At 53.2% G+C, this 12,092-nt stretch overlaps 1 protein-coding gene across 4 annotated transcripts in view; it reads right to left on the bottom strand.

Annotated features, from left to right (window-relative positions):
• Positions 1–12,092, bottom strand: part of MYH11 (myosin heavy chain 11) — a 117,536-nt gene that overhangs the window by 5,095 nt on the left and 100,349 nt on the right. For 3 of the 4 annotated variants that reach the window (XM_028520326.2, XM_028520335.2, XM_036020900.1), the window contains 13 exons: positions 10,775–10,981; positions 9,212–9,316; positions 8,970–9,122; positions 8,490–8,738; positions 6,712–6,924; positions 6,174–6,386; positions 5,780–5,941; positions 5,231–5,359; positions 4,817–4,905; positions 4,328–4,451; positions 3,763–3,971; positions 2,740–2,848; positions 2,492–2,664 (listed from right to left, as the gene is read on the bottom strand). In XM_028520326.2, the coding sequence (XP_028376127.1) occupies positions 2,492–2,664; positions 2,740–2,848; positions 3,763–3,971; positions 4,328–4,451; positions 4,817–4,905; positions 5,231–5,359; positions 5,780–5,941; positions 6,174–6,386; positions 6,712–6,924; positions 8,490–8,738; positions 8,970–9,122; positions 9,212–9,316; positions 10,775–10,981 (2,135 nt within the window). Of the gene's footprint in view, positions 1–2,487; positions 2,665–2,739; positions 2,849–3,762; positions 3,972–4,327; positions 4,452–4,816; positions 4,906–5,230; positions 5,360–5,779; positions 5,942–6,173; positions 6,387–6,711; positions 6,925–8,489; positions 8,739–8,969; positions 9,123–9,211; positions 9,317–10,774; positions 10,982–12,092 lie in introns of those variants that run through there. The other variant, XM_036020901.1, reaches the window with a different exon arrangement.

The following is a 12,092-nucleotide window of genomic DNA, read 5'->3' as shown; positions in this document are numbered from 1 at the left end:
AAAGCTCTATGCTCATGGGCCTGCAGGTGAGAGTGAGAACAGATCATGAATAAGTACAATAAATAGCAGGTTACATGGTGACAGGGGGTAGGAGAGGAGAACTGTAGGGAGTAGGGTCGGAAATTGTAGAGAGGGTAGCAGAAATGGGTAAACATCTGAAGGCGGGGGGAGATCTGGGGAAGAGCACTGCAGCCACAGGTACAGCCGAGGCCCCGAAGCGGAGTGTGAAGAGGTCAAGAAGTAGTTTAGGAGGCAGCAGACAGAGATCCCGAAGGACCTAGTGGAACCGGCCATTGCAAAGACATCGCTTTGGCTCTGAGGGAGGTGGAAGCCACTGGAGGGTCCAAGCAAAGGAGGGACATGGCCCAACTTTATTTAAACAGGATTCCTCTGGTGGCTGTGTTGAAAGCAGACTGTAAGGGGCACGGCACGTAAGCAGGGAGGCCTGTGAGAAGCTGCAGAAGTTATGTAGATGGGAGGAGATGGTGGCATGGACCAGGGTGGCAAGAAGAGGTTGGCTTCTTGATACATGGTGTTTTTAAGGGAATGGACCAGGTTTTCTGATAGATTGGATGTAGGGAATGAGGGAGGGAGAAATATAAAGAATGACCACAAGGTTTGTGGCCTGGGTTAGTGGCAACTATCATTCCATTTGTTGAGCTGGGGAGGACTGGGAGAGGAGCTGGTTTGGGGGTGACGAGGTTCAAATCAAGGCTTGGGTTGGGGCCTGTAAGGTGTGAGCTGCCCATTAGATACTGAATGGGAATGCCAAGCCGGGTCTGGAGTTCCAGGAAAAAACTAGGGAGTCAGTAGCTGTAGACGGAACTGTAAGGCTGCAGGGCTGGCTGAGATCACCAAGGGAGGAGTGAGCGGAGATGGACAGGAAGAGGGAACCAAGACGGCGCCCTGGGGCAGGCCCTCGGCAAGCAGGCCTGGAGCTGGGGTACCGGTGTGGGACATGAAAGGAGCCAGGGAGTAGGAAGGAAAGCAGGTGAGGCTGGTGTCCCGGAAGCGCAGTGAAGAAAGTACATTGAGGAGAGTGACGGACAGTAGTAGCACGTGGTGCTGCGGAGTTGGTGAGGACCACGGACTGACCACGGGGCTAGAGCGTGTGGTGAAGATGAGGAGGGGAGTGAGGCTAAGAGCATTGTTCAGCTGATGCAATGACTCCATGAGAGGGAAGACACTGCACGAGGGAAAGGTGGGAATTTCTGGAGCAACGTCCTGGAGTAAACAGGGAGGAAGGTCTGGCAGGCCTTAGGTGCTGGGTAGTTCAGCACAGAAACGGGGAAAAGAAGAAATTTGCACAGAGGTAGGCTGATGGGGCAGTCAGAGCTTATTTTTGTTTCTTGATTGTTTCTGTTTTTCAGTTAAATAGGAAGTAAGGTCATCAGCTGAGGTTGGGTGGAGATGGTAATTTTAGAGGGAAGAGGAGAAGCAGGTATCTAAGACAGTGGGAGGCTGAGGTGCGGGCAGCACTGAGGGGGGTCCCTCGGTGTTAGCCATCGGGAATTCCCAGAGGGAAGTGCCAGCACAGTGTTAGCTTTTCTCACACCACTTGGAGCTGAAGGCGGGAAGTTGGGTTAAATGAGGGTTATGTTTTAACCAAGTGAGGACAACAGAGCAGGAGGGGCCCAGGGTACTAAGGATGTGCGAAAGGCTGCTGGCTGCCACTGAGCGTGGGCTAGATGCTGGTAAGGAGTCGATAGGGGCTGCTAGAAGATGGAATGAAGGTCCCAGGAGACAGGAAGGTGGCAGCAGGCATGTGATGAGATGCTTGAAGGTCAAGGACTTGAGAGGCTGGAGGGGTGTGAGAGAATGTGGCAGGAAGCTCAGAGCTAAACCTTTAGGGAACCAGGTGGGCAGTGGGGTGGGAAGGAGCCCCGAGCGGCAGGATGGTCACCTGCGCAGACATGGGATAGTCTTCAGACCCAGAGATTACAGGGGTGCGGGAGAGAGAACAGCCCTCAGTGTGGTCAGGGCGAGGTCCTCAACCTTGGCTGACTGTACCCCCAGGGGGCATCTGGCAGTGTCTGGAGACATTCTCAGTTGTCACAACTGCTGGGAGTGCCACTGTAGCTGGTGGGTAGAGACCAGGGATGCTGCTCAGCATCCTGCCATATATAGGCCAGTCCCTGCGATAAAAACAAAAGAATAATCCAGCCCCAAACATCAAGAGTGCCAAGGAACTCTGAGCTAGAGAAAGGTGGTGAAGGAAAAGGCCAGAAGAGAAGGTTCAGGGAAACTGCCTCTCGCCCTCCTTCCTCCTCACCAGGAGGATGGGCGGAGGTCGTTGAAGAACAGACAGTAAGCTCCCTAGAGGCAGGGCCTTCATGGAAGGTGAGGAACAGGAAGGGCCTTGGAAAGAAGCGAGGGCTTTGGGGAAAGGGAGCCTTTTTCGATGACACACTGAGTCACAGTGGGCATCTCAGGCCAACCTGAGCGCCCAGCCTGAGAGAGCGGCCCCCCGCCCCAGGAGGGGCAACCTCACCTGAGCTTGCTCTTGAGTGCGTTCACCTCGCGGCCCATGGCCTCGTTGCTCTCCGTGGCCTCGTCCAGCTCCCGCTGCAGCTTCCTGCGGTTGGCGTTGATGCGCTGGGACTCCTCCTCCGCCTCCTCCAGCTGCCTCTTGAGTTGTTTGACCTTTGCATTTCCTTTCTCTGCCTGTCGAGGAGAGGCCCGAGGGTCAGGGGGTGCTTGTGGGAGGCATCCCGGGAGAGGCCCAAGGCGTCAGGGTACCTGCTCCTTGTACTGCTCAGCTGCCTTGCGCTCGTCCTCCACTTGCAGCAGGACCTCCTTCAGCTTCTTGTCCTTCTGCTTCAGGGACTTGGCGACCGCCTGTTTGTCTCTGCGCACAAGGAGGGAGGAGGATGGTTCTGCAGTCGATAGGTAAACCAGACCAGCGTCTTGCCCACTTGGGCACTTTTCCTGAGCTCCCAGTCAGGGCTTATTCCACACACCCGTCAGACAGAAGACTAGGATTTGTCCATAAAAAGCAGTGAGGCACTGACACCTGCTGTAACATGGGTGAACTTGAGAACATGTTCTCAGTGAGCGAAGCCAGTCATAAAGGCCTCATGTGCTTCTGTGTACACAAACTGTCCAGAAGAGACAAGGGCACAGAACGTAGGTCAGTGGGTGCTCAGGGCTGGGGGTGGGGCTGGGAAATAGAGGGTGGTGGCCGAGAGGCACAGGGTTTCTTACTGAGGGGATGCAAATGTTCTGCGGTTGACTGTGTGAGGGTGGACCCATTCAGGAATACACTGAAAGCCATGCAGCTGCACACATTGAATGGGAGGATTGTATGAATTAGTTGTCGGTGAAGCCACTACCAGACAGAAAAGGAGAATGGGTCAGGATCCTTACAACCTGATGGTCACCATGTGCTGTGAACTTACAGCTCAGGGACCCATCACTAAACTGAGAAGCCTCCCCCTATCTGTGTGCTAAATGGGTTGTTGATTTGGACTTTTTGTGTATCATTAACATGACATCCTGCAAATTTAGGTTAGGAAAAGCCACATGTGCTCCAGGGAATGCTACTTACTGGGGGCAGCTGACATTCCCAGGGCTTCCCCTGGGCCAGGTACAGGTAGAGCCCTGTCCTGCGTTCTCACTCAGTTCTCCCAGTACAGCCGCAGCGTGGGTACCACTGAGGCTATTTCATAACCTCAACCACTGTCTGGAGAGGCTAACCGACCCCGACATCTCCCAGCAGTCACGGGCAGGCAGGCTGTCACTGGAGCGTGGGTCCCACCATACCTTGCCTCCTGCTCGACCTGCTCCTCCAGCTGTGCGATTTTGGCCTCCAGTGCTGCGATGGTGGATTTGAACTTGGACTTGACTGCCCCCTCCATCTCCTGCAGCTTGCTCCGGAGCTCCTTGTTCTGCCGCTCCAGCTGCTGCCGAGCACTCTCGTTCTTCTGGGCTGCGCTGCGCTCCGTGGCCAGCTCATTGTTGAGCTGCTCAGCCTGGGGAGGAGGGTGGAGGTGAGTGGAGGACACAGAAGCCTGGGGTGTGCCCTGAACTGACCAACTTCTCCTGCTGTCTTCAGCCTTTGTTGGCTGCTGCACCCAGGAGTCCCCCTCCCTCTCCATCCACCAGCTTCTTCCTGCTCATCCTTTAACACTTAGCTCATCCAGGCAGTGTCCCAGTGCCACTCAGGGTCCCTGCTCTCCTGAGCCTGGCACACAGAGCCTGCGATGCCTGTCCTGAGCCAGAGCGGGACGTTTTAAACTGCAGCCTGTTACCGGGTGGACCCGAGGCATGTGCTGTTCTGGTGCCCAGGCCCACCATCCCAGCAGCCCTGCCCTGCTCCAGCCCCCACCTGCTGTGTCGCCTTCCGGACGCGGTCACTCATGGCCTCCATGTTGCCTTGCTCTTCCTCCAGCTCCTCTTCCAGCTGCGCGATCCGGGCCTCCAGGCGGCGCTTCTCGTCCTGGAGCGTGTTCCTATGGGAAGTACAGCCGTGTCTGAGGCCTTCAGCCTTCCCCGGGCTTAGAAAACTCCCTCTCCTTGGAGGAGCAGTGCCTCAGGGTTGACCTCATTTATAACTGAGGAAACCGAGGCTCAGAGAGGTGTGGAGACTTGTCCGAAATCTCACAGCTGGAAGTGGGGAACCTGGACTCATAGTCAGTTGGAGTCAGCAAAGCCAGGCCTGGGGTGAGGACCAGCTCTCTCCTCCCTGGTGTCCCCAGATGCCCCCTGTTCCCACCATGTGAAAACCCCGAGACTGAGGGGCTATGACGCTCTCCTGTGAGTTGCCTGTCCCTTGTCTGAGTCTCCGATCCCCCTTTGTCCCCGTGCTGTTTCATACCTTCCCGACACACTGCTGGCCAGCTCCTCGGCCAGTTCCTCCTTCTCCAGGTCTGCCTGTTTGCGAGCCCTCTCAGCCGCCGCTAGATCCTGGATGGTGGGGGGTGGGGAGGAAGGAAACCTGCTGTCTGCCAGGGAAGGGCTGACCCTCACCCTAGAATCCACCCTGCTCCTCACCAGGCCCCCAGCTGTCTCTGTGGCCACCCTTGGAAATGGCTACTCCGCCTCTGAGCTCAGGAGGCCCTGCAGACATGTCAACGGAGAAAACCCGGTGTCATTCCAGGCCCTAACTATGGGGCCCCCCATGTGGAAGGCTGGATGAAGGAGGGAAAGCTGTGGATGTACAACCTGGATGCCAGGGGTTGCTGCCACCACAGCCCCATCTGAGGCACTCAGAGTGAGAAGAAGGCTTTACCTCCTGTAGCTGCATGAGGTCTGCTTCTAAGCTCTTGGCTTTCTTTTCGTTCTCCTTGGCCGTGGCAAAGATTTCGTCTCTGGAGGCACGGGCATCTTCCAGCTCTCTCTGGAAGTCCTTCATCTGAGCCTGCGTGAGTCAACAGGAAGGACAAGCTGCCCTTACCCAAGTTCTGCTGCCCAAATTATATTTCCACGCCAACCCCTAGGATTTTCTGTGATTAATCACAGGGAGTCCCTGTTGCACAGGTGCTGCCTTCAGCCCTAGGTGGCCAGGTGGTCATAAGGGGGTGCCATTCTGGAGGGGCCCAACAGGCCTGCCTAAGAAACGACGATGTGAACTGAGGGCTTTGTCCAAATGCCTGATGACAGTGTCCGACCCCAGGCAGGACACAGCCCCCTGAAGCAAAGGTGGTAGAAAACACCAGCTGAACAGGCACCAGTGGCAGGGAGAGGCCTGAGTCCTCCCGCTGCTGCTGACCTGACTTTCCCAGCCTGGGGGGAGCATCCCCTCCCTACGCCAGCACCCTGCACTCAGACCACCACCCACCTGCAGTTTGCGCAGCTGCTTGATGGCTTCCTCCCTCCCCTTGATGGCTGAGTCGGCCTGCAGCTCCAGGTCTTTCAGGTCCCCTTCCAGCTTCTTCTTGGCTGCAGTGGCCAGGGCACGCTGCTTTCGCTCGTCTTCCAGTTCCGTCTCATACTCGTGGAGCTGAGCGAGGAAGAGAGATTGTGCACTGCTGGGCTGGACCGCCTCCTGGAGGTCCTCTCCCTGCCCACCCAGCATTCACTGTGCACAGCCACCTGCAAGGTGGGTTTTTTCTCATCTCCAGGTTGCAGAGGAGAAGAGTCTCCCTAAGGCCAGGAAGTGGCGATAGAAGGAAGGAAACAGGCCACCCCAGTTCCCAGTTCCCCATTCACTGACTTCCCCTGACATGGATTACCTGCCTCTGTAGCTGCCTCCTCTTCTCTTCATTCTGCTCATCCCGGGCCTGGAGATCGCGCTCAAACTGGCCCTTGAGGGCCTGCATGTTGACCTCAAGCCGCAGCTTGGCATCTTCCGTCGCCTGCAGCTCATCCTCCAGCTCTTCCAGCTGGGTCTTCATCTCCTCCATCTGGGTTTCCAGGGCCCGCTTGGACTTCTCCAGCTCGTGGACCTTTTACATGAGGGTTGACTTTGTGAACATGTGGTTGCCCAGCAACCACAGGGACAGGCAGCTCATTCGGGTCAGGGAGATGGGTTTTGCCCCCACAGGATGGACGACCAGGAGTCTCGGCCAGAGCCTTCCTCTCAGGTCCCTTGACTCTGACCCCAGCCCCAACTACTGTTCCCAGCCAGGCCCCATCTTTGCCCCAGCCCAAGGGACCGCCTGCCATCCCCATTTACCACTTCACGTGAAAGACTCACAGAGCCAAGCCCCCGTGGACTGAATGGGCGTCTGATGAAATGCAGACAAGCAAGGATGATGAAGAGCGACTTACGTTCTTGCCTACGTCATCCTTGGAGCTAACCAGGTCCTCCATCTCAGCTTTGAGCATTTTGTTGGTCCTCTCAAGTTCCTCTTTGGCTTCCAAGGCCTCTTCAAGGGCCCGCGCCAGGGACAAGGCCTTGGTTTCCTTTTCCCTGGCTTCTGCCTCAGCTCTATCCCTTTCATCCGCGTATTTGGAAGAGATGTTTTTCTCCTCTGCCAACAACTACAACACAACAGAAGAGGTGACTGACCTCTAGGCATGCCGAGGTTCAGCTGCATATCACTGCAAAGCCTTGAGCCCTGCCATATTTTTCTAGGTGTAGGTATAATTCAGAAATCTGTGGAAATCATTTATAATGGAGCTTGCTTTCTGACTTCTAGGTCACCTAATGCAGAGCCAGCATCTGCTGAGTCTGATGTTTTGAAAGTACTAATGCTGCCCATGTTGGTTAGAACATACTGCTGAGGTCAAAGTGACATTGAATCTTGCTGCAGGCCAATTACTCTGTTCTTGTTTCATGGCCACAAGTAGCTAGCTCTCAAAAGTGCCCCGTGAGCGATAGCAGGGGAGTGGTGAGGGTGTCAGTGGATCTGTGCACACTTATCCCTTTGCTTGAAGAAGCAGTTCAAAGAACACTCCAAACTAACGTTCATCTCACCTTCTGAGAGCAGCATATTATATACGTAACGTGCCAAAACCAGACTTCTACCTTTCAGCAAAGACAGGTGAGTAACAGGGGATCCCCAACAGCACAGTCGACACACACACCTACACTGTGTGACGGGTCTGTGATCAAAGGGACCTCAGGCCCTCGCAGTGAGGACCAGCTGACGGCACAGAGAAGGGACGGCTGGTCTGGTGGAAAAGGGGAGTCGGCATGCCAGTCAGGAGCCCCATACTCTGAGTCCAGCTGGGGACTCAGAACACCCACGCTTCCCAGTACAGTCTTCCAATTGATTTTTAGGATAACCCTGAGTCACTTGCAAACCAAATCTTATTTACTAAGTCTAAGTAACATATATTAAAAGTTGGTACTTAGGGATTTGGGTCATACAGGTATAAATGCATGTATCAGAACTCAGTGAGTGTACCCTTGAGATCTGTGCATTTTCTTGTAAGTTTTACCTCAAAAGAAGCAAAATTATATTATAAAGAAAACCTACTCTACGATGCTGAGGTATTGAGGGGGAAGTATATATAGGTGTCAATAATTTGCTTTGAAATGCATCCAAAAAATAAGATATGAATGACAGGTTCATATCTTATCCAGAGATGTCATCCAGAGTTCATCCAGAGAAATAATTATGTGATAAAGTGAGTATGGTGAATGGTGAATGGTTAAGTAATCGAATCCAGGTGGTGGGGATACAGGTGTTCACTGTATAGTGTTTCCAGTTTCGCTGCGTGCTTGCAATTCTTTGTAATGAAATGTTAGGGAAAAGTATTTAATGGGTAGAAACTTTAAATTACTTGGAATACTCAGTAGGCACTCAATAACTACTTTCAGAGTGAATAAAATAAATAAATAAACCTCATTCCTTTTGGGGGCCCAAAACTGAGGCATGTGACTGGGTGTGCAGATGGCCCTCGTGGTGGTGGCACCAGGAAACGTCACAGCCTTCAAGACTGCCACTCTCCTCACTCTGACCTAGGAGTCCTGCTGTCTCACGGTCACCGAAGCACGCTAGCTCTGCAGGGTCACCGATACAGCAGCCACACCGGACGCCGCACAGACCCGACTCTCCCAGCCAGCATCGGTGAGCAGGGCAGGGCCCTGCAGCCCCTACCTGGTCAAACTTCTTCTGCTTCTTTTCCAGGTTGGACACCAGTTGCCGCTGGTTGTCCAAATCGACAAGCAGGTCGTCCAGCTCCTGCTGAAGCCTGTTCTTGGTCTTTTCCAGTTTGTCATAAGCAGCTGCCTTCTCTTCATACTGCTGGGTGAGGCCTTCAATTTCCTTCTGGAACCTCTTCTTGCCCTCTTCCAGGGACTCCACGGTGCTGGCAAAGTCCTGCAGCTTCTTCTTTGAATCAGAGAGCTAAGATGGCAGGGTTGGAGGTGGGGTGAGAGGAGGGCAGTGAGTGATTCCCTTCCCGTTCCCCCAGACCCTGAGAAGCAAAGGACCACCTTCTGCTCATTGAAGAAATTCAACAGCAGGGGGAGCCAGTGAGCCAAGCAAAAGGGCACCAATCTGCTACAGCATGAATCAGATCCCCTGATCTACCCCGGAGGCCTTAGGCCCAGAAAAACAAGGGCACACAGCCAGCACCTGGATGTTCAGAGTTGAGATGTGGCGCTCAAGATTCTGCTTGGCCTCTATCTCCTCATCCAGCTGGTCCTGCAGGCTGTTCCTCTCATCCTCCAGCTGGCGTAGTTTGGTGGACACATTGAGCTTCTGCCGCGTTTCTTCTTGAAGCAGCTCCTACAGAAAGGACACATGAAAGTCCCAGGGCACCACCCCCAGGAAGGCTGTGCTCCAGGTCCCTCCAGATGACGTGACTGGATACCCACCTGCGTGTCCTGGAGCTGGGACCCCAGGGATGCCACATCTTTGGCCAGTTTGATCGCCTTCCCTTCCGCCTCGTTGAGCATCCCTGTAACACTTTCTACTTCATTCTGAGGGTGCCAAAAGAGTGGTTAGTTGGAACCTCTAGAACAGGATCCTCTTTCAGTAAGAGGAGCACTTTTTACTCACGTGATACCACCCACTTGTGGCATCCATTGGTTGAGAAATACCCATGAGCCATGGGGCCTGATCATGGTGGCCCCCAAGGGAAGGGCATTGCCTACATGTTGGGAACCCCAGTTCTAAGGACATGTTAAAGCCCCAGACTTTATTGACTGGGTACTGGTTCTGTGAAATTGTCCTGGATCCTTGCCGAGGTTGGCAAAGATGGAGCAGTAGGTCTAACACTCCAGATGCTGAGAGATGCTCTGGACTCGCCCCCTCCCTAGAGTTGGAAAAGGGGAAGCAGATGGCACCTTTGCTTCCAAGGGGCCCTGTCCCCAGCACCTTTCTCCCTCACACCTACTCTTTGCCCTTTTGCTGACCCTTATGGCCAAAGGAAGGGTGCAGACACTAGAGGTAAAAAGTCCTCTACCACTTTCTCTGCTTTTACCCCCGCCCCTGGTATCTCTGAACAGGTCCTTTTGGAGATCATCAGCCTACCATCTGTCCTCTTCATGTGGACAATGAGGACATAAATATCTCGACTCCACTTCTCCAGGACATTGCTTGTATTAGGATAGCAAAACCCCTGATCTCAACTACATGTGGAAAAAATCATATTTAATGCTTCCCCTGCTCTCTCACCCCTGGCTATTAGCACATTAAATATTTATCAAAAGTTGGGCTACATCCCAGGAAGGGAAAAGAGGGCCAAATGTCTCTTCAAAGCTAAATAAGACCAAAGATAAACAGACCATGTCATTCCCCAGCTCAAAACCCACCAATGGCTTCCCCTCCCAGAGTAAAGACCAATATACCTGTCACAGGGCCTCGAAGGCAGGCCCTGTGTCACCTGGCCACAACCTGCCTCTTCCAGCTAGTCCTGTTAGATCGAGTGCTGGCCTTATGTGATCTAGTTTCCTACTTACAAGGGGGCCTTTGCACGTGCCGTTCTGTCTACCTTGTCTGTCAGGCCGTACATCCTTCAGGAAGCCTTTCCGACTCCTCCCAGAGGCCAGGCCCCCTTGTGATGTGTACTTATTACATTAAGTGCCACCCCTCTCCAGCATCTTTTCATACTCATTTTTGTGATTATCAATGCCTTTCCCTCCACTAGGCTAGTGATCTCCTGGGGCAAGAACAGTGTCTGTCTTCTTCCCCACTGTTACGTCAGTATCTCAGGATCGAGCACATGCCTGGCCTAGAGCAGGCACTCAGTAAACACTTGTAGAATGAATGGATGAAGGCTCTTAATGATTACGTTGGCTAGGGTGAGCATCTCATCTCCCTGGGAATGTAACTAGAGGAAACCGAGTTGCTTTGCAGCAAGAGAGGCTTTGGTTAGCCAGAAGCACTGCATCCCTTGCAGACTGGGCAACACAGGTGTCCCTGTGCTGCCACCTCACCTGCAGCTTGTGGACCTTGTCGTTGAGCTCGGCGCGGGCCCGCTCCCCGTCACTGCACTTGGACTGCAGTTCCTGCAGTTGCACCTCCAGCTTCTTCTTCTTGTGCTCCACCTCCTGCTTGGCCTGGTTCAGGACCCGCAACTCACCCGCCAGGTCTGCGTTCTCCTTCTCCAGCGTCTGCTTGTTCTTGTCCAGGTTGGCCTTGGCCTGGCCCAAGGAGCAGAGGGGAGGGAAGGCGTTACAGCCGTGGCTGGGAGGATGTTGTAAGATGGGAACCTCTGTAGTTGAGGAGTCTGCCTCTGTCCTTTCCCCTCCCCTAGGTGGGTCCAGGGACCTCTGCCAGTCCTCAGGGGAGGGACATGGCAGGCTGGGGAACACAGAATCACAGGGAGACTTCGGATTCTGTGTTCCTAAAGGGCATCCGACAAACTGGCATCGCATGTGGGCTGCAGCCAGCCTGCTGTCGTGTCCCATGGGACCCTTCATTACTTTTTGAAAAATAAGTTGCCAACATTTTAATAAAGAAGTGTCATAAAACGGTGGACTTCAGCTTCTCTGTTAAATATTCTAATGTCCTATATTATGACCAGTGGTGATTACTCAGATGCATACATTTGTCAAAGTTCATTGAGCTATACACTTGAAAGTGGTGAATTTTACTGCATACACCTCACTAATTCTGATTTTCCAAAAAGCAAACTGAATATCTGGGAGCAAGAGTCTTGCCTTCCTCCAAGGCAGTTATCTGCTGGTTCTGAGTAGTAGCTGGTCCTATAGATGGGGCAGCCACACCCCACTTGGCCCTAGTCCCCACCACTCCCTATTATATATCACATTTATCATCAAATGCACACTGCTTTTTTGGTGATAGTTAAGAGAAAGTCATTTTATCTAACCAGCACCTGTAGGCATGTCAATTTCCCTAAGGAAAAAAAAGTAGTGTTTGGGGCAAAAGCAGCGGAATGGAGGGGGCTTTTTCCTGGGCTGGAGGATGGGGTGGGGAAAGAAGCAAGAGAAAAGTGTGTGGGTTATAGGAAACTGTTCCACATGGCGTGGCAAATGTAGCCCAGCCCTATGGGAAAACTGACAGGTACGAGTCAGCACACAGGAAGCCAAACCCATGGATGGGCTTTCGAGAAATCAGGCCTACATTGTATCTAGGCTGCTATGAGGCTTGCTTTTTGCTCCCTCACCCTGAATTGAGGCAGCAAATGTTTACTGCATATCTTTAGAGTAACTTCCTAAAATCTATGCTAAACCTCCTAAGGACAAGTGTAACCAGTTCAACCACCTTTTCCTTTGCATTTGCAAATATCCT

The sequence above is a fragment of the Phyllostomus discolor genome, chromosome 3 (assembly GCF_004126475.2).
Source record: "Phyllostomus discolor isolate MPI-MPIP mPhyDis1 chromosome 3, mPhyDis1.pri.v3, whole genome shotgun sequence".
Lineage (NCBI taxonomy): Eukaryota > Metazoa > Chordata > Mammalia > Chiroptera > Phyllostomidae > Phyllostomus > Phyllostomus discolor.
Note: the sequence above shows the minus strand (reverse complement) of the source record. Positions and strands in the feature narration are given on the sequence as shown.